The sequence below is a fragment of the Rhipicephalus microplus genome, chromosome 2 (assembly GCF_043290135.1).
Source record: "Rhipicephalus microplus isolate Deutch F79 chromosome 2, USDA_Rmic, whole genome shotgun sequence".
Classification (NCBI taxonomy): Eukaryota; Metazoa; Arthropoda; class Arachnida; order Ixodida; family Ixodidae; genus Rhipicephalus; species Rhipicephalus microplus.
The window spans coordinates 62,826,758-62,846,919 of NC_134701.1; the positions used below are offsets into that span (position 1 = coordinate 62,826,758).

General features: G+C 47.0%; 1 protein-coding gene across 9 annotated transcripts in view; it reads left to right on the forward strand.

Annotated features, from left to right (window-relative positions):
* The window catches only part of LOC119170873 (uncharacterized), a 127,052-nt gene that overhangs the window by 79,144 nt on the left and 27,746 nt on the right, over positions 1–20,162 (forward strand). For all 9 annotated transcript variants that reach the window (XM_075886502.1, XM_075886503.1, XM_075886508.1 and 6 more), the window contains one exon: positions 16,371–16,452. In XM_075886502.1, the coding sequence (XP_075742617.1) occupies positions 16,371–16,452 (82 nt within the window). The remainder of the gene's footprint in view (positions 1–16,370; positions 16,453–20,162) is intronic.

Consider the following 20,162-nt stretch of genomic DNA (forward strand, 5'->3'; position numbering starts at 1 on the left):
TCAGGTGCGATAAGAATCTACATTAATGCATATTATTTCAAAATAAATGCATACGTGACCTGTATTCGTGACAGGAAAGAAAAAAAAAGTTTTCTCTTGGTAAAAATGCGCGAACACTTGGAATGAGTCGTGCAGTTGTTTGTTTTCTCACACGGCTCGCAAAATATGGTCTCCTTTTATTCTCGCGCCTAGCGAGTCAAGTGCCCTCTGCCAAATAAATACATTCCTGGGTCTCTCTTTCAGTATGGTTGAGAGGAGCAGCACAGGAGTAGATAGCCAGACTGTTAAAAGTCCTGAGCGGAGGTATTCTTTGTATTAGCAGAGACTAATGGCGTAGGGTCCATTTCTTCCTTGTCGGTGAACAACTTGAAGGGCCCATAAACCACCCAGAGGTCGAAATTCAGTTGTGGTGAGGAAATTGTGCCGAACACGGCTTCTCATGGTTTCGACGAACACGAAGCCGTGAGAATGTTTGGAAATGGTGCCGCAATAGCAGAGTTAGACACGTTTGATTATCAAAACCGCAAATATCACTCTTTTCGTTCTCTTCGGTGCTACCCTCCATGTTATTCTCTCGCAAGCCTCTTTGCCTTTTCGCCGAGTGCCCCTCCCATGCCCCTTCCAATTTTGTGTGGCATGAGTCAATGCTGATGCGCGGCTCGAAATGCACTCTAGTTCTGATTGCCACGACTCTGTCAGTTGCGTTGCAGCTGCGTGCTTGTTGGTGAACCGTGGCTGCTGTGCCTATGCAAATTATGCTGGTATGGACCCTGCATTGCACTCATGCCTTCAAAGGATCGCCAACACAATGGACCCATACAGGGACACGTCATGCCAGACAACTTCCGCAGCTGATTCGTGAGTGGGCGCATGCACGCAGGCAACTTGATGAACAACAAGCAGCGCGGACAGCTGCTTGCAGACTGAGCAGAAGTTGTAGGCTCTTGCTTGACCAATCACAGCGCATTCGCATAGGCATGTCAGAGATATTCGAATGGTGCGTCACGCAAAGGCACGAAAAGCTCATAAAGAAGGAGAGATTGTTTCTAGCAATTAGTGGCACGCTGTCTTGTAGGGCTGCCATGTGTAGAATCTTTGATCGCGACAGCATTGGATTAAAAGAGAATAAAGAAAGGCGTGGCAAGACTTACTTTATACAGTGGACGAACTAAACAAATACACAAAATTCACTTAAAGCACTCAAAATTAATTCAACAATGCATACACACCAGTTGGCTATGGACTAAAATTAGAAATAACTTCAATATGCCTTTGAGCTAACTCTAATCATAGAGAACATTTATCCAAGATGGTGTCTCGGTTCTGAAACAGTCTTACAGTTCGTCGCGTTGCCACGTCGACACTGTGCTCTTGCTGCGTCGACGGTTGGTCATTCCGTCGACGCCGTCTTCCCCAAGTTCCTACAGTCATGATCGTTTCCGCCAAATGTCCTCATTGTCGGTGTCTCGGTCTTTGTCATTTCCTCCAGCTGAATTTGATTACAATTAACTCGTCAATGGCGTCTTGACTGTGGTGTGGTCCACATCTGTTTTGACTCGAAGTGGAGGAGCTGTAGGCGCCCAGGAACTGCAGTGAAAAGATGCAGCAAATCTGGGCAGCCTCATTCGAGTCTTCTGAGATTGACGGCCACCCCCGGGTCTCTTCGCCAAAGCATTCAGAACCGGGCGGCTCTACTGCTTCCTTGTTGTAGTGACACTGATCTTCCTGATCTTCGCAGTTCGAAGTCGCAACAAACAGTCCCAGCTAGGATTTCTTATCATGGCTCCGGTCATGTGCCATGGGCGTTCTTGTCTAATCCCACACGTGAAGGTGGCACGTATGCGCACTATCGGGTGTCTCGGGAACCGACCCTGCATTCCAGTGCCCTGCACATACCTCGTGCCCTTTTACTCATGACAGGAAGAGAGCCATGACAGGGACACAAGAAATCACACATACACACACACACACACACGAAAGAGGAGGGTCGAGCTTCTCATTCTTTTTCGAATTTAAAGCTGGCCGTAGTTGAAGCTATACTTTTTTAATTCGTGTGTGCACTGCAGCGAATGTTTGCCCCATTCATTCGTATTCAGGGCCTTTATCGTTACCACGCGTGCCACTTTGCTGCGCTTCTTATGTATGCTTGTTTTTCTCAAGAATCGGCATCTCTGTCGATCCACAAATTGCACTGCGGCCTGCAAGACTGCCCGCTCCTGCATCTGGACGGGAGAAACGCACTTTTTACAGCCTCTGGTGGTGATATTACGTGCACAAAGCATGCAGCATTCATGCAGAGTAATTTTTCAGTCAGCACTTGACAACAAAGAACAGCTGGACTCAATGAAAGGAGTGACTGCAGAGTCAAATACGATAACAAAACAACAGCAACAACAACAAAGCACACGACGGTGGTGACAGTAGAACCATACTCCTGCTTTAATTGGGAAAGCGAGGGGAAGGGGTGGTCAGGGGTCTTTGCAAGATATCATGAAGTATGCTGGGACGTAGATGCTTGTTTCGCTTCCGAAGTCCTATGCACAGAACTACAGAGGGATGAAACAGGCTATATGTACAGAAAAATGAGGTGGAGCAGAAGCTCAAGTGGATGACAGCAGTTTATGTTCTGTGTGTTGATCGTTCTGTTGCGGAGCTGCACAGTGACTATAAATTCTTGTTATAAAGGGGCTTCCGAATTGCACTGAATATTTGTGCTGTTTTCTTTCATTGATGTGGGCGATTAGCTTTTATTTCTTGAATCTGTTTATTGTATGACTTCAAGTTTTGTGTTACTGAAATCAGATATGTATTGTTAGTACGTGACACTCTTTTTTCTGTCCTGCTTTATTGCGCTGATATAGAAGTAATGCTATTCTGCTATGTAATAAAATATGCACACGCACTCGATGTATGTTTATTGTTATGTACTCCGAATAACTACGTGGAGATTTTTTTTATTGTACCCAGATCTAGAAGTGTAGTACCACATTCGTCCATGAGTTAGTCCTTGTGGACCCATGATTTATGATGAACCTCAGTGGCCTATCCAAGGGGGGTTGGGGTTGGGGTGGGGTCAAACTTTCTCCAAAATTTTTTGCACATGTCCCCCCCCCCCCCCCCCCACCACTTACCCACCTTTATTTTTGTCACTTGGCACTGAAATGATGAGAAACTAAGCGGTGCTATTATTGCAATTTCATTCCTGTGTGCTTTTACAGTGATTAATGTCTGCATATGGAGAAACATGTCGCATTGTTTGTGAAGGCTTTGTTACTCTGAGATTTCGGGCTTGAATCTCTGCCTCCAGTGTTGTAAGCTGGCTTGGCAACAGGATTAAAGCTGCAGTGGTGGTCATACTTCTAGCCACCGGAAAGATCTCACCAAAGTCGATCACTACGACAATTTTCACTAAGCAGAGATTCGTTGTAAGGGTGAAAGTCAGAGACATTTCCAAAGTCTGATAGGCCACGTTCAAGCATATTACAAAGTGACTTTTCGTACTCAATCCAGATAATAACATTTCTATTGAACCTGCGCACATTCTGCTAACATCTAAACACACACACGAACACATGCATGCACCTACATACATGCACGCACACACACACACGCGTGCGTGCATTCGACAGAATATATGATTTATCTATCAAACTTCGCTTCTATGCAGGTGTAAAATATATTGATAAATAACGCTACTATGCCCTAAGGGCTAAAGGCACTCAGAAATGTCTAATAATGAAGGTACAACACAGGCAAAGGTGTAGTCCAATCATAACTTTAGAAAGGCCTATAACATACTTATCATGTAACTTAAGCTGATAAATAAAAAGATGGTGGTCATAAACCTGATTGATTGATTTATATGTAGGGTTTAACATCCAAAAACCATCATGTTGCAAGACACCATGGTAAGGGCAAAAGAGTGCGGCGGTATGATGACGTCTTCAGCAACAAATAGTTTGTCCCCGGTTTCATGAGCATCATATAATGGAGCGTCGTCAAACACTTCAAATGCCACCTCAGCGCGCGAGCAATCGAAGACGGCCTTATTAGCGGAGAGAAAATCCCAGCCCAAAATGAGGTCATGGGAGCAGGAATCCAACACTAGCAATTCAACGACATAAATGAGGCCATCAATCGCGATGCGAGCAGTACAAGCAGCGGCCGGTGTGACGTGATCTGCACTGGCTGTACGAAGTGATATACTACCTAGTGGCGTCATAACTTTTTTCAGCAAGCGGCAGAGTCTAGCACTTATCACTGAAACTGCGGCACCAGTGTCGACAAGAGCGAGTGCAGCGATGCCGTCCACATGTACGTCCAGAACATTCGTTGGTGAAGTGAGAGGCCTTGGTCTTTTCGCTGGCGACGCAGTTCCTGCCTGTGGAACTGCGGCAATTAGTTTTCCCGCTCCGGCGATGAAGGACGACGACGCATCGGCGATGGCAAGCGGCGTCGAGGTGATGGCGAGCGGCGGTTAACAGGAGGGCGGTGGTCGGCGTACGATGACATCTGGTCGGGTGGCTGAGAGCCTGTGAACGAACGGCGCGGTGGCACATAAAGGGCAGGTTTGAAGGTCTGGTCGTAGCTCTGTCGGTAGACAGGAACGCGCCGACGGCAGTATCGCGCTATGTGGCCAGGTAGCCCACAGGCAAAGCATATTGGGCGATTGTCGAGTGTACGCCATTGTCCACTACTCTGGACGGACCTTGACTGAGCGAACCGAGGAGTGGGTCGGAGCGGCACGGCTGAGGGAAGCGACGTAAAAGTCTGAAGAGGTGGTCGAGCCGCTACTTCAGCATAGCTTAGAGGTGCATTTACCTCGGCACAGGTAACAGGGCTCGGCAAGGGTGAAGTGTCACTGGCAGATGGCAGAGCCGCGCAAACTTGCTCCTGGATGACCTGGCGAATGTTTGCTGGCAGAGGTGACGCTGGTTGGCCGGCTGTTGATAGCAGCGATAGCTGACGAGCGACCTCAGCACGAACAAACTCCTTAATCTGCGATAGCAGCGACTGAAGGTCAGATGTGGTGGTCAGGCTGGAGAGGGTGTCATCCGGGACGTCAGGGCGTCGAGTGAGAAGACGCTGTCGTCGCAGCTCGTCGAAACTCTGACACAACTCAATGATTATGAGAGACACTGTAGTGAAGGGGTTAGACCACCTGGGGTCGCGCACCCTAATCTGAGCCCATGGGCCTACAGCATTATTGCCTCTATCGAAAATGCAGCTGCCATAGCCGGGGTTCGATTCCACGACCTGGCGGTCATACACCTAAAGCAGGGTAATAAAAAATGCAGTGTGGGCAGCTGTAGTGAGCACAAGTTTTATTGTTCAGCAGTGTGGCAAACAGCACTAGAATAAGGAACATGATGCTGAAAAAATATATGACAAATTAAATATACATATTGTGAGCGCAGTCACCGACTCTTCTTTATCAATTGGACGTGTCATCATCATTTGTATAATTTCCTCATCTGTAGATATCATCAGTGTGTGCCAGCTCAAGCTCCCCTCGAATAAAGCTCTTCCTCATAAGTGGTGGACGGTGCTTCTCTATCCCCAAGTCCTCTCGCACGTTACCCCTGGAGCTCGGCTCGGGTCGTCGTCTACTACCACCTGCCATGGCAGTGCAAGACAATTCTGGTCCATCCAACACCACCAGCCCAGTGCAGCCTCCGCCGTCGACCCTGGCCATTCGTCGACCCTGGCCATTCACAGCCACCAGCGTGATCCGCCAGTATTCTCGGGTCTCAAAGGGGATGACGTTGAAGAATGGCTACACACCTACGACCTCGTCAGCGAGTTGAACAGGTGGGATACTCTACACAAGTTGCGTACGGTCCTTTTCTACTTAACTGATGTTGCCAAAACCTGGTTTTAGCACCACCTCCAAGATCTTCCCGACTGGTACACGTGCGCACGGCAGCTCCGTCAGATTTTTGGTTCCCTCAGTGTTTGTGCTGAAGCGGCAACGAAGAAGCTTGCTGAACGCATTCAGCTGGCGGGTGAATCGTACACCTCGTACATTGAGAATGTTCTTGCCTTGTGCAAGCGTGTAAATTCAGCTATGCCTCAAAGCGACCAAATACGCCATATTATCAAAGGCATAAATACCGTCGCATTCAATGCCCTTGCATCGCAAAACCCTACCACGACTCAAGATGTCATCACCATTTGCCAGAGACTAGAAGAACTTCAGTCTCTTCTCGTCTTTGCCATGATGCCTCGGACATTCGTCTTCCTGCGGCCCTCAACATCATGCCCTGGTCCGCGACATCGTTCATGAGGAGCTTCATGGGCGCTGCCCTTCCTGCGCCCCACCGTCTACTTTAGCCTCAGTTCCAACCAACTTGCGGGACATCATTAGGCAAAAGATTGCATCTCTGTCACATTCATCCTGTTCCGCCGAATCCAGACCTTGTCAGGTACCAACGTACGCAGAAGTCGCGGCGCTCTCAGCAACCACCACTATCCCAGTGGCTACACCAGGTGGCCATGTACCTGTGGCGTCAGTGTCACCACCGATGCGCCCACAGCCGTATTACGCCACGCCGTGTCCTCAACGCCCAATCTGTTATTATTGCGGCTATCGGGGTCGTATATCTCGCTTTTGCCGAAGGCGTCAACAGGACGAGCAACGTGGCTACGCTCCAGAGGAAGGCGGACGCTTCAGTCCTCTCACGAACTACCAGCGCACGCCTTACCGGTCTTCTTTTCAGTGTTTGCCCTCTCCACCTTACAGTAGTGGTCTGCCTGTGAACTCCCGTGAGTCTGGCAGCCGCTCACCATCTCCCAATCGCCGTTCCGTGTCGCCTCTGCGACCTGCCTCCAATGTTGTGAATGCCCACTCGGAAAACTCCCCAATGCAGTTTTAGGAGGGGAAACTGCATCCACCAGACAGCCACAAATTCCTCCAGACAGACCATCGAACTTGTTAACAGTGTTAGTAGAAGGTATACGCGTCGAAGCTCTAGTGGATACTGGCGCTGCTATTTCCATTATTCGCTCTGACCTTTGCTCCCGTCTCCACAAAGTAACAACACCTTACTCGGGCCCGTCTCTCCGTGTTTCGGCGAACGCCATTTGTCGCTCACTTGCCCAGTGTACAGTTTGTGTTTTCATAGACGGTATTCGTCATCATATTGCTGTTGCAGTTCTCTGTGGGTGCACCCACGAACTCATTTTGGGGTGGGATTTTCTGTCGTCTGCACGTGCTTCTATATCTTTTCGTCAGCGCCTTATCCACCTCAATACCACCTACTCTTCTGTATCGGAACCCAAAGAGCGCATTCGTCTCGTCACCACTTCAGATTATGTTCTTTGGCCATCCCGAGAAGAAGTAATTAGCGTTGATTGCATCAACATTGTGGATGGCGACGTGCTTCTACTACCTTATGGCCACACGGTACATCGAGGTAATCTGATCATTCCAGGCTTTGTTAGTTTTTTTGAAGGGTCTGCTTTTATTACTGCGTTAAATCAAACCCCCGAACCCTTATTGTTGCCCTGTGGATCAACAGTCACATGCGCTATTGATCCGCATCCCGTTGCAATTGTTGCCCTTCCAAGTCAAGAAGACCTACCAGAGCTAAGCATGCCGCCACCCAACTCTCCCACTCCTCTATTGGTGACGGTAAGCCCTGATCTGACAGCAGCCCAGAGTCAAGAATTGCTGAATTTATTGAACAGACATCGCCCTTTGTTTGACGTTCATTCTGCTGTCCTTGGTATGACAACTTCTGCGACTCACCGAATTCATACTGACGGCTCCCGAATAATTCATTGGCGCCCATACCGCGTGTCTCTCGCAGAAAGGAAGATAATCGAGGAAAACGTCTCAGACATGCTTCAACGGAATATCATACGTCCTTCCTCGAGTCCATGGTCTTCGCCAGTTGTGTTGGTGCAAAAGAAAGACGGAACAGTGTGTTTTTGCGTTGATTACCGGGCACTGAACAAAATAATGCGCAAAGATGTGTACCCTTTCCCACGAATTGATGACGCACTAGATTCGTTGCATGGCGCAGAGTATTTTTCCAGCCTTGACCCGGGATCGGGCTACTGGCAAATACCAGTGTCCGAATCTGACAAAGAGAAGATGGCTTTTACTACTCCAGATGGGCTATATGAATTTAACGTAATGCCTTTCGGACTTTTTAACGCGCCTGCTACCTTCGAACGTATGATCGACAGCGTACTGCGTGGCCTGAAGTGGAGAACCTGCATATGCTACCTAGACGACATCATAGTGTTTTCGTCTACCTTTTCGCAACATCTACAACGTCTATAAGAAGTCCTAGGTTGCCTTGCAAAAGCTGGTTTACAGCTGAATACGAAAAAATGCACCTTCGCAAGCAAGACGATCAAGGTTCTAGGGCACTTAGTCAGCAAAGACGGTATTCGACCGGATCCTGAAAAGCTTGCCGTCGTCTTCGAGTTTCCCGGTTCATTGTGTCGAAAAGACCTGCGCAGTTTTCTTGGCTTGGCATCCTACTTTCGGCGCTTCATACGTGATCTCACAAGGCTTGCCTGTCCGCTCCATGAACTGCTCGCAAGTAACACGACAATCGTCTGGGCCGAAGACTGTGAAAAGGCTTTCCTGGTGTTGAAGCGAGCCCTGACATCCGACCCGGTACTATGTCACTTCGATCCAGGTGCACCCACAATTCTTCACACTGACGCCAGTGGTCATGGTCTCGGTGCCGTTCTACTGCAGCGTGACAACACCGCGCGCGAACGTGTTATCGCTTACGCCAGTTGTGCTTTGACTGCTGCCGAAAAAAATTACACAATAATCGAACAAGAGTGCCTTGCTGTTGTATGGGCGGTACAAAAATTTCGTCCATACCTCCACGGCCGCCACTTCACAGTCGTCACCGACCACAACGCATTGTGCTGGCTTTCATCGCTAAAGAACTTATCAGGTCGTCTTGGCTGCTAGGTGCTTCGTTTACAAGAGCACAACTTTGATGTCGTCACAGGTCTGGTAAGAAGCACCAAGATGCTGATGCTCTCTCTCGCTGCCCTCTACGTAACCGTAATAGTCCACCGTCACCAATTTCCACCGCAGCATTACCCATCGCAGGTCTCAGTTGGCTAAGATCCGGCCGCCCTTCTACCCTCGTGTCGCATCAACGCGTGGACCCTTACTACCGCTCCATAATAGCACGCTTAGAAGGCACATCCACTCCTCCGAACGCCCGACTTCGCCGACAACTGAAACAGTGCAAGCATCACGATGGTGTTTTACATTGCTACATTTACCACGTTGAAGGATACAAATCGGTCCCCGTTATACCACGTTGTCTACAATGCCAGGTTCTTGAGACATTCCACGATGATCCTGCTGCTGGGCATCTCGGCTATTACAAAATGTACGACAAAATACGCAGTCGGTTCACCTGGCCTGGCCTCTCATCCGCGATTGCCAAATATGTTTCTTCGTGTGCCTTATGTCAACGGCAGAAACGACCCACTTCTGCTCCTTCTGGCTTTCTCCAACCTCTTCCTTGTCCCGCTTTGCCATTCGAAGTCGTCGGGATAGACTGGTACGGCCCCGTTCCCGTGACCTCCAATGGAAATCGTTGGATTGTAACGGCTGTTGACCACCTCACTCGTTACGCGGAAACCGCCTCACTGCAAGCTGGTACAGCCACTGAAGTATGGTTTTTTTCTGCGTAACCTATTTTTACGCCTGGAGCTCCACGTGTTCTGCTCAGCGACCGCGGCAAGGTCTTTCTTTCCTCTATTGTTGTTGAGGTTCTACGAGCCGCCAACACCATCCACAAAACAACTTCTATTTATCATCCTCAAACAAATGGCTTGACGGAACGTTTTCATCGTACCCTCTCGGACATGATTGCCATGTACGTCAACCCTGACCACACGAACTGGGACGCCATTTTGCCATTCGTAACGTTCACCTACAATACAGTTACGCAACGCACCACCGGCTTTTCTCCCTATTTTCTGGTCCATGGCCGCTCTCCAAGTGTAACTCTGGACGTCTCCTTCCTTTCGGCTCCTGCTACCTCAGCAGGCCTTTTATCTGCACAATTTTTGTCTCGCCTCGAGCACTGCCGTCATCTGGGCCGAATCAACACCGGCATTTCTCAGGAAGCTCGCAAGTCTCGCTACGACTCAACTCACCGTGCTGTCACCTTTTCCCCAGGAGACGAAGTTCTTCTGTGGTCGTGCGTGTGCCCGGCTTATGTGAAAAATTCCTCAGTCGTTTTATAGGACCTTATACGGTGATTGAACAAACGTCCCCCATTAATTACCGTATCTCATCACTTAGCACTCCCTCCAACCACCGTTGCCGTGGAACAGAAATTGTGCACGTTTCTCGGCTGAAACTGTATACACCCGACGCAATTCCTAATATTGTCTCTCGCGCGGCCAAGAGGCCGCTTCCAGCGTGACGGGGAATTCGTGTGAGCGCAGTCACCGACTCTTCTTTATGAATTGGACGTGTCATCATCATTTGTATAATTTCCTCATCTGTAGATATCATCATCAGTGTGTGCCAGCTCGAGCTCGCCTCGAATAAAGCGCTTCCTCATAATATATATATATAATAATCTGCTTAATCTATTCATCCCTTACATCGACATGACTAGAAGGGCACATTTAGCGATTTCTACAACTAGTGACATAACGTCCAACAAGAAATGCACAGAATGAAGAAACATGGGCGGACATGTTATCATGGTAAAATTAAGAATACTATACATAGTAAGCATAATGTTTTACAAGAAATGAAATTAACTCAAATCTGTGCAAGCAACGTTTCTCACAGCAAACAGACACGTGACATAGTAGAATAGTGTTGATTACCTTTTTCGATTGACACAAATATTGACACGCGTCAATATTTGCAGCGGTCTTGTGGTGGTCAGCGTTCTTGTGGTAGTCACACTCATGATTGATATGTGGGGTTTAACGTCCCAAAACCACCATATGATTATGAGACGCCGTAGTGGAGGGCTCCGGAAATTTTGACCACCTGGGGTTCTTTAACGTGCACCCAAATCTGAGCACACAGGCCTATATTTCCGCCTCCATCGGAAATAGAGCCGCCGCAGCCGGGATTTGAACCCGCGACCTGCGGGTCAGCAGCCGAGTACTTTAGCCACTAGACCACTGCGGCGGGGCAGTCACACTCATGGTGGCTTCTGAAATTTTCATGCACGCTCTTCCAATGCATGAACGGAAAGAAGACCTAGGCACCAGAAACTCTGGGAGTCCTCTTGCCTCAACTTTTTTTTCCAAAAAAGCGCTCATGTCTTGCGGAGAGCTCCCTCCTGAGATTTGGAATACGCCAGCCAGCAAACGTTTCTAGCCAGAGAGGTCGGAACTTCAGTTAGCGCTTACTAACTGAGAGATTGGTGTTAGCACCTGGTTTCTATGGCATTATTAGGAAACGTCATCTAGTCTTGTCGTCCCGCAAACCTTGGCATCTTGGCCAGTTAAACACGTAAAGACCAATGTCGTCAGGAATCGTGGTTCTCGTGCATGCATCATGCTTTGATCAGTTTTCAGGAGTTTATTCGGCACACTAGTCATATTCAGGCAGCGTAAAACTACAGCTGGGAACTATTTCTTCGTCTGCTGTAGCCTCTTCACCAGTTCATGAGTGGGCACTGGGGCAAGCGACACCCTTCGAGAAATAATCATGAAGCGATACCTTACGGCATTTCGGCGCGGCCATCGAGTCTCACAGAAAGCCGCTGATTGACACGAACTGCCCACCAATACGTGTAGGCAGCTTATTTCAGCGGACGGCTTCGCATTGCTAGGAAACAACCAGCTCAGCAAAGTTTGGGCAGTGACACTGATTGCGAGAAACAAGAATTCCAGCGACGATACATGTCGGCTCGTAACATTAGGCTTGAAACATGAGCGCTCGTTTCTCCCCTGGCGGAAAGATTCGCCGGTATACATTTCTTCTGCTTTCCTGCAGGTGCCGGTAGGGTCGCGCTTGTCCAGTATCTTACTCTTTGCACAAAATTCTTCGCATTTGTGATTGCACCTCTACAGAAGGCTGGTATAGGTTCTGTTGCGTTGTGATGCCATACCACAAGCGTGAATGAATGCAAAGGTGTTGATGCCAGCAGTGAATTTCGAGAAATTCGCATCAGAATGCCTGAAACAGACCACTTAAAGGCACGGATGGTGCATAGTACAGCGTAAGTAAACTCGTGTTGCATATGCTGGCAGTTCTTGTTGGAGTTCACGTGTTCTGAGAAATTGATTATGGTGCTCCATGCTCTGAAGAAGACCAGAGTTCATTACTTTATCACTAGTAAACGGATCCCTCGAGATTTTCTGCGGTACAAGGCTGCTCCTGTTCACGCTGGCGTAAGTGCTGCAAACATGAATGCACGTACTAGATAGAACAGTGTATACATGGCATATCTATGTTGCACAGTGAAATATTCTGATGGCTGCACGCTTGTAAATAACGGAAGACACTTCACCGCAACGCTATCGTTTCAGGGCTGGACGAGTGGCAAAAGCTACGAAAAAATAAATAAAATGAGAACATTATGCGTTTTTACGCGTAGTTATGTTTTATAGAGCATATACCCTGCAAGCAAGCTATTTCTATGTCAGCAGCTATAGTCTCGTCCCAGGTGAATTTTCGAATGAGACCAACTGAACATTTCTCAACAAGTATTGCTCTTGCAGAATACACGATAAAATGTCTACAATTGGATTACTTCGTTGCTATGAAAAGTCTCAGTGCAACTGTAATGTCAACCAGTGTTGCGAGAAAGTCTGCCCAAAATATAATGTGTGCGAAATTGTGTTGCCAACGTGCAGCATTACTTACAGAAAAATTACTCGTTGCGTATCGTAAACATGCTTGGACATGTGCAATAAAGTAAAAAATGTTCACTAAAAGCCATCACTGCATCAGGGCTGCTTGACGTATAGAGCTCAACATAAATATCATTCCTATAGGCATGCAGTCACAACTATGGTCACTAAGAATTTATTCGCTCAGCAAAATAAGCAAGACCGAAATGTAATTATGAATGTACAAAAACATGCTGCGTATACCTCTCATTCCTCGTTGTAAGCAGAGCTGTCCATGACTTATGAAACGCACTTCATCACCACAAGGACTATGCCATCTACGTTTTACAGAGATTAACGATTAACAGTGTCTTCTCCGATCGGACAGGTCATAGCAGTGATGCTTTTTCGAAGACTAGTTCGTTCAAACGTGCGATGAGAGGCAGTTTCTCCAAACGATCACTCTACGTGTCGTTTACACCTGTCGCGGTGGTCTAGTGGCTAAGGTACTCGGCTGCTAACCTGCAGGTGGCGGGATTGAATCCCGGCTGCTGTGGCCTGCAATTTTGATGGAGCTGAAAGTGTTGTAGGCCCGTGTACTCAGATTTGGGTGCATGTTGAAAAACCCATGGTGGTCGAAATTTCTGGATTCCTCCGCTATGAAATCTCTCATAATCATATGATAGTTTTGGGACATTAAACTCTATATATCAATGAATCAATTATCAGTCCTTTACTGTACTTTAGTGCGATCACTTTATTATTACTTACTACTCTCTTTACAAGCTCACGTATGGAGAAAGGGGGGAATCTGATGACTTTGATATGTATACAATCTGCTCAAACTACCGCAGTTAGTCACGTCACAAAGAAAAGCTGATGCCTATCCCTCCCCCCCACCAGGTCGTTGCGAATCTCTCCCGAAAAATATTTCTGGCTACGCCCCTGATAAACCTTTTATGATGTTGCAAGTCTGCAAATAAAAAAAAAGTTTTCAAGGTAGTGGTTTCAAGGTAGTTTTCATTTATTTCAATGAAAAGAGATTCCACCCATTATTGATTTGCAAGAAAAAAAAATACAGTAGGTGTGTTGCACAGACCATCTCATATGCGGAAAAAAATATATATATAAAATTTGGCAGATCCCACATACCTTGGCAATCGACATATGTTGAACAGATGTTTATATTCCCATTTGGTTGTGCACACGCAACATTAGTATTGGCAACAGCTCATATGAAGTGCTGGTGCTCGCGAGGATGGCAGCCTTGGACACATCTACATAAATCAACTTTAGCGGATTGCACTTAACTACAATTGATGTTAACCAGATGTGACGGCTGTATAATAGGAGCGCATATGTAATGGTTATAAAATTGGATAGCCAGCACTGCAGTCCCAATTGACTTTTGATGAACATTAGGAGTTTTTGAAAAGTATGGAGTGTTTGGAGAAAAATATGAAAGAAAAGTATGAAAATAATTGAAAGATAGTTTCAAGATTTGGCGCGGTTTTGTGGTAGAATACTTGCTTGCCATGCAGAATGCTGGGGTTCAATTGCTTCTGGGACCCTGACATTTATTCTATGCATTTGTCAGGTCAATGCTGTAAATGTCAGCTTTTTTTCTTAATGCTCACGCGCTAAAATTACCCATCTGTGTTCTCGCTGTTCCTGGGTAGATACAAAGTGTCATTCACCTGGGGCGCACACCCGCATAGAAGTGGCACATTCCCGCTCCCGGGTATGTGCCACTGTCTGATGCAAATAGATTGACGATGTACGCGACGGCATTGTGGCATTATTCATGTCTTGACCAGCGCTTCGTATTGGTCAAACCATCTTACCCTCTCATGGTAATTTTGGTTGACGCCAAGTAAAGGGGGTGATCACTTGAGCACTCAGACATAGGTGGCTAGCGAGATATACAGGCAGGCAGGCGGGCGAGACGGCAGGCGGGCGAGAGGGAAGGCGGGCGAGCGGGCGGGCAGGCTTGTTTGCTTATATCGGGGTTCTCTACAGTGATGTACAAAATGCGAAAGTGAAGTTGGTATGATTGCTAGTGACGAAATGGCATTAAACAATTAGTCGATCAGCTGCACAAGTGCCCCCAACTGCGCGCGTGTGTAGGAGCATTGATCTATGCAATACCCGCTTAAAACATTGCCCACCCTCCTTAAATCAGTCACAACAACCTGCCAGGATGGTCTAGTGGTTAAGGAATAGGGCTGCTGACCCGCAGTTCGTGAGATCAAATCGCGGCCAACCATTTTTGATGGGGGTGAAAATGCTTGAGGCCAGGGTGCTTAGGTGCACGTTAAAGAATCTCAGGCGGTTGAAATTTCTGAAGCTGTCCACTACTGCTTCTCTCATAACCGTATGGTGGTTTCGGTAAACTCCGACAATTATGAAATCAACTGGGTCACAACGAGAGTAATTGATTTTACAATACCCAGAAGAGTTGCATCAAGACATGTTATGCATGTTGGGAACCGTAACTTTTACTTTTCTTAGGCGCAAAACAGCAACGCGCGATAGCACCCTTGAACTTGGCGGAAAGTTTCAGGTGACTCTGCAAGCCGCACCGCCTGTTGATGGCGGCATCTCATGCTCCGCCGCTCAGTGAGCGCACTATGAGCGTAACTCGGAGGCAGTTTTGCGGCTGCTGTGCCAGATGTCACGTGATCATAGAGGGTGGTGGTGAACTTTGGGTTGGGCAGATCCTGCACACCGCGACGTCGCCATGAGTGCTTCAGTATGATGACGGTGCCTACCACTGTTTACGAACATGGATTTATATGTCTATAGCCAGGATCTGTGGGTGGTCGAGGGAAGGTTGTCCGTCACATTTTCTGTGCGCAGCACTTTAGGGGCCCAGCTTGTCATTTGTCCAAAGTCTCGTATCGTATGCTCATGCTGTGGTTCATAAAGGCTGAGAACAAGGCTCACAATGCTCAAAACCAGTGCAAAATGAACTGGAAAGGTGTTATATAGTATCAGCAGAAAGAATTAATGTCGATAAATTACGTCACATCGGGAAAAATGCTTCTGAAGCCGACACCTGCACCGCGGAAGAAGGGGTGCTCCTGCCTTGGCAAGCACCAAGGTTGTGGTCCCCCATGCTGAACACTCTTTTCAAGTTTCACAATGGCAGATGTGCGCTAAGCACATCATTTGTAACTACACCAAGACATGAATAGGGACGACGTTTTTGTCTTGCCGTTGGACACTGTTAGCGCTGGTTGGTAGCTATGAGACTGCGTGCCTGAATGCAAAAATAAAACAGAAGCGGTTGAGGTGCCATGTCCGGCTATTTGCATCGTGCTATTGCTATCATTCCAATCATGGTTATGATCTCCAGCCTATTCGCATGCCCACCGACTAACGAATACCCTTCCTGATAATCGCCCATACTATCTGTCCTGAGCGAGGCCGTTTCATTTTATGCCTTCAACTTTGCCAGTTTTATTACCCACCTAACCATCTGCCGTTCTGTTCCCTTGTGTGAGGTGTACTGCTTGCTTGTCATCCTTGTTTTTGAAGAGACATAACACGTGACGATATGCTTGCAGGTTCAAGTGTCACAACAGCCCTGTGCGGAAGAAGGCGGACCGGCAGAGGCTACCGGCGCACAACTGCAAGGAGTGCGAAGAGGTGAGCTTTTTCTGCTTTTGAGCCCCGTCGAAAGTGAGGAAGGTACTGAGTTCAATTCTGCCGAAGGGTGCCCGCTGGCTCGTCTAATGGAAAGTAAAGGTGTACCCTGCCCTGACGATCGTTGTGGCTTCTCCTTTCCTCTCTTTTCCTCCCCTTTCCCTTGATGACGCTGAGCTTAACTTGCTTATGGTTTGCTAAAATATGCGACTCATGCATTGCCTATTTTTTGAAGTTGCACGGAGTGACAAGGGAAATGTTTCGGCAACTGGCATTGTTTCTTCCTGACAAATCCCCCCTTTTTTCTAGCCTCGTGCTGCTACAATCATGTGGGCCATGAGCTTTCTCACTTTTAAACGTTACTCCACTTGAGGTCAGCCATATGGAACCATGGGCATCGGCAGGATTCTTTTTCTTGGGAGATGCCAACCTGTATTGCATGGTGGCATGGGGCCCCGCCGTGGTGGTCTAGTGGCTGAGGTACTCGGCTGCTGACCCGCAGGTCGCGGGTTCAAATCCCGGCTGCGGCGGCTGCATTTCCGATGAAGGTGGAAATGTTGTAGGCCCGTGTGCTCAGATTTGGGTGCACGTTAAAGAACCCCAGGTGGTTGAAATTTCCGGAGCCCTCCACTACTGCGTCTCTCATAATCATATAGTGGTTTTGGGACGTTAAACCTCACATATCAATCAATCAATGGTGGCATGGGGGAGCCCTGGTGTAGTCTCAAAGGGAATGGTGTCAAGCACTCGTATGGCTTGAAGGTGGCAAGTACCCCTTTCCGCACCTTTGCCATGCACCATTCAATAGTCTAGAGATAGAGAAAGCTTTATTTACAGAAAGGCAGAGAGGTTGGCCTGAGTGATAGCCTGCCCTAGCATGCTACTGTACACTGGGGAAGGGAAAGGGAATGAAAAAGAGTAATAAATGACGGTGGTGAGATAGAGAGATGAGTATATACAATCCTTTCCAGCTGCAAAAAATGTTATAGCTGTGCACATAGTCCAGTTGCTTTTTAAAAGGCTATAACCGCTTTTATGACCACAGTTGTTACTGTTCTCAGCCAATATAATATGGTGCTCCGCAAGGTTCTATTCTGGACCTTTAATTTTCATTATATAAATGATATTGTGAACATAGCGCGATCTCCAGACATAATTCTCTTTGCAGACGACACGAGTACTTTTTTTTTTCAGATAGACATCTACTTGAACTTCAAAATGTAGCTATAGATGGCTAACCGAACTGTCACATTGGTTACATTTAAACCAACGTCAACTTAGTGAAGAAAAGTTAAATATATTATTTCAAAAACCGTAATAAGCCTGATGAGTGATGACTGTAATGCCTGTATAAGATTTCAAAACTGTGCTATTGAACAGATTCTTAGTTATAAATTTCTAGCTGTTGTTTTTGAAGAGAATATCAGCTGGACACGTTGCTTAAACAAGATACATGCAAATATGTGCAGGTTAATCTCAATGCTATATAATGTGAGCTCCTTGGTGCCTAAATGGTATAAACTGCACTTATGTTATCATGCCAGGGGTGCAACAGCTTTGCCATTTGCGCCAAAACCATGAAATTTGCTGAAATTGCACCACACTGGCCAATATGCCTGACCAACCTCAATGTTTTCTCAGATGCGCTGATTTCAGCGAGAAATGGCAGCCACATTAGCTATGTGCGTGCAGTTTGCATCTAAGGTGGCGGTTCCACTACCTCCATCTTGCCGATAGTTCGAAAAAAGACACCAGACGCCGCCATTCATCCACGTTTGCACAGAGCGAGAAAATTGTGTGCGTAAGTACGATTAGCGCCGAAATCGGCCAACGAAAAGCAGGGAGCACTAATGCAGACGGCGTCTTTCATTTACTATCGGCCAACTGTTTGCGTCGTTTCAACGACACGACGAAAGGTGCCCCAGTGACAGCTGGTAGACTGAAATCAGCGTTGTTTCGCTCAAGTGTAAACACACGCACACACGCACATACACAAACACACACCCTCTTTGTCTCTCTGACTCACTCATGTTCATGGAATAACAATTGAACATAAGATCAACCAAACTTTTTGAAGCATTTTAGTATACTGGCACGGCCGCTAACCTTCTTTTTGATGTAGCGACCTTGGCACTGGCTTGATGTAGCGTCACATGAGCGTGTCTTTTGTTTTTTTCTTGCCATGCGAAACTGCTCAACCTCGGCCATTGTAGCTTACACTACAAAAACCGCCAAACACATTTCAGCACAAGATAACCTTATTTAGGATCCTGGGGTTATTTTCTAAACTTTGCCCTCTTCAACTGCAATAAAATGATTGCCTAAATAAAGTGCCTCTTGTTGATGATTAGTTGAACACATAACTTCCACTAATATAGAGGAGTTAGAACCTCCTAGAGCACATGGTTTTTCTAAAGTTTTTACGAGAATTACGTGGAACACCTAGTATATGGGATGACATGGGATAATCCATTAGTTGGTTCACGCTGTTTCCCATCTTGCTTTCCGCATCTTTATGCTACTGCCTAAATTATGCTAAACTAAGCTCCCACAAAGTGTTTACTTTAAGAATCAGTGCAACCCTGTGAAGGCCAGCGAGACCTCTTGCAAGTCAAGACCTCTTGCATCAAGTGCAACGCTGTGAAAGCCAGGGAGACCTCTTGCAATGAATGTGTTTGCACTAAAAAATAGTACGGCGATTTTTGAATGTGAGACATGATTTATTTTCCTCTTTTTGCTTTGTGTTCTGAAGATAAAAATGTCCCGTTATACGGTTTCCCTTTGTTCTCATTTCTTGATGTTTTACTTAAGGGCTTTCGGGACGCTGTACAGACGCGCTCATCTCGCACATTGCGTTTACAAGTATGAAAGCCAAGCACGAGATGTGCGAAGTCACGCATGTTTCTCACAGAACTCCTTGCATAGCTTTCACATCGTTGCACCTGATGTATAGTACATCTGTCAGCATAGGCGTGCACACGAGGGGGTCAGGGCGGGTGTCCCCCTCTCGTCCCCTAACAGTCAGTGTGTAAAGTCTGCCCCTTACCATAGTGCCTAGAATGCACTAGTCACTGTACCCATACAATGCATTGATAGGGAGGGGGGCACTACGCTTAACCATTGACCCACCTTTGAAAGTGCTTGCAGTACACAAAGTAATGCTTTGCATTTATAAAATTCGTCAGTGCTACAGTATATGTATAGCACTATTTTGTTCATGTGGCCCTTCTCACGGGAGTCGAAGTTGGGTTATTCTTCGTTGACCAGCAATTGCACGGCCAGCTTTGTACTTTGTAATGCATCAGTGTTATTCGTGCATTGGTAGTAGTAGTGGCTGCGCAGCAAGCTGCTTTACGACAAAGTGGCTGTGAGCAACAGCCTTATCATTAGGTAGAGTGATCCTTACCGGTCGAACTGCTTCTTGACACCGTAGCGCTCATATGTGGCAGACAGTGATTGTCCTATTCGTAGTGAGCGCGTCTCTGCATATAGGACAATTTAACTTTTCGAGGGTTCCGTACATTGCATATCCTGCCACTTGGACCAGAACGTCCTGCATCTTTGACAAAGTTTCGCTTCTGTCGCACCATTGCAACTAGGATGTATTTAGTTCCTTGGGTACACCTTCCCAATACTGGTCAGTGAAAGTTGTCGGCAAGGTTCTCTACAGGCTTACTCTGAAATTCTCGGCAATTACAAGCTTTGAGAACGTT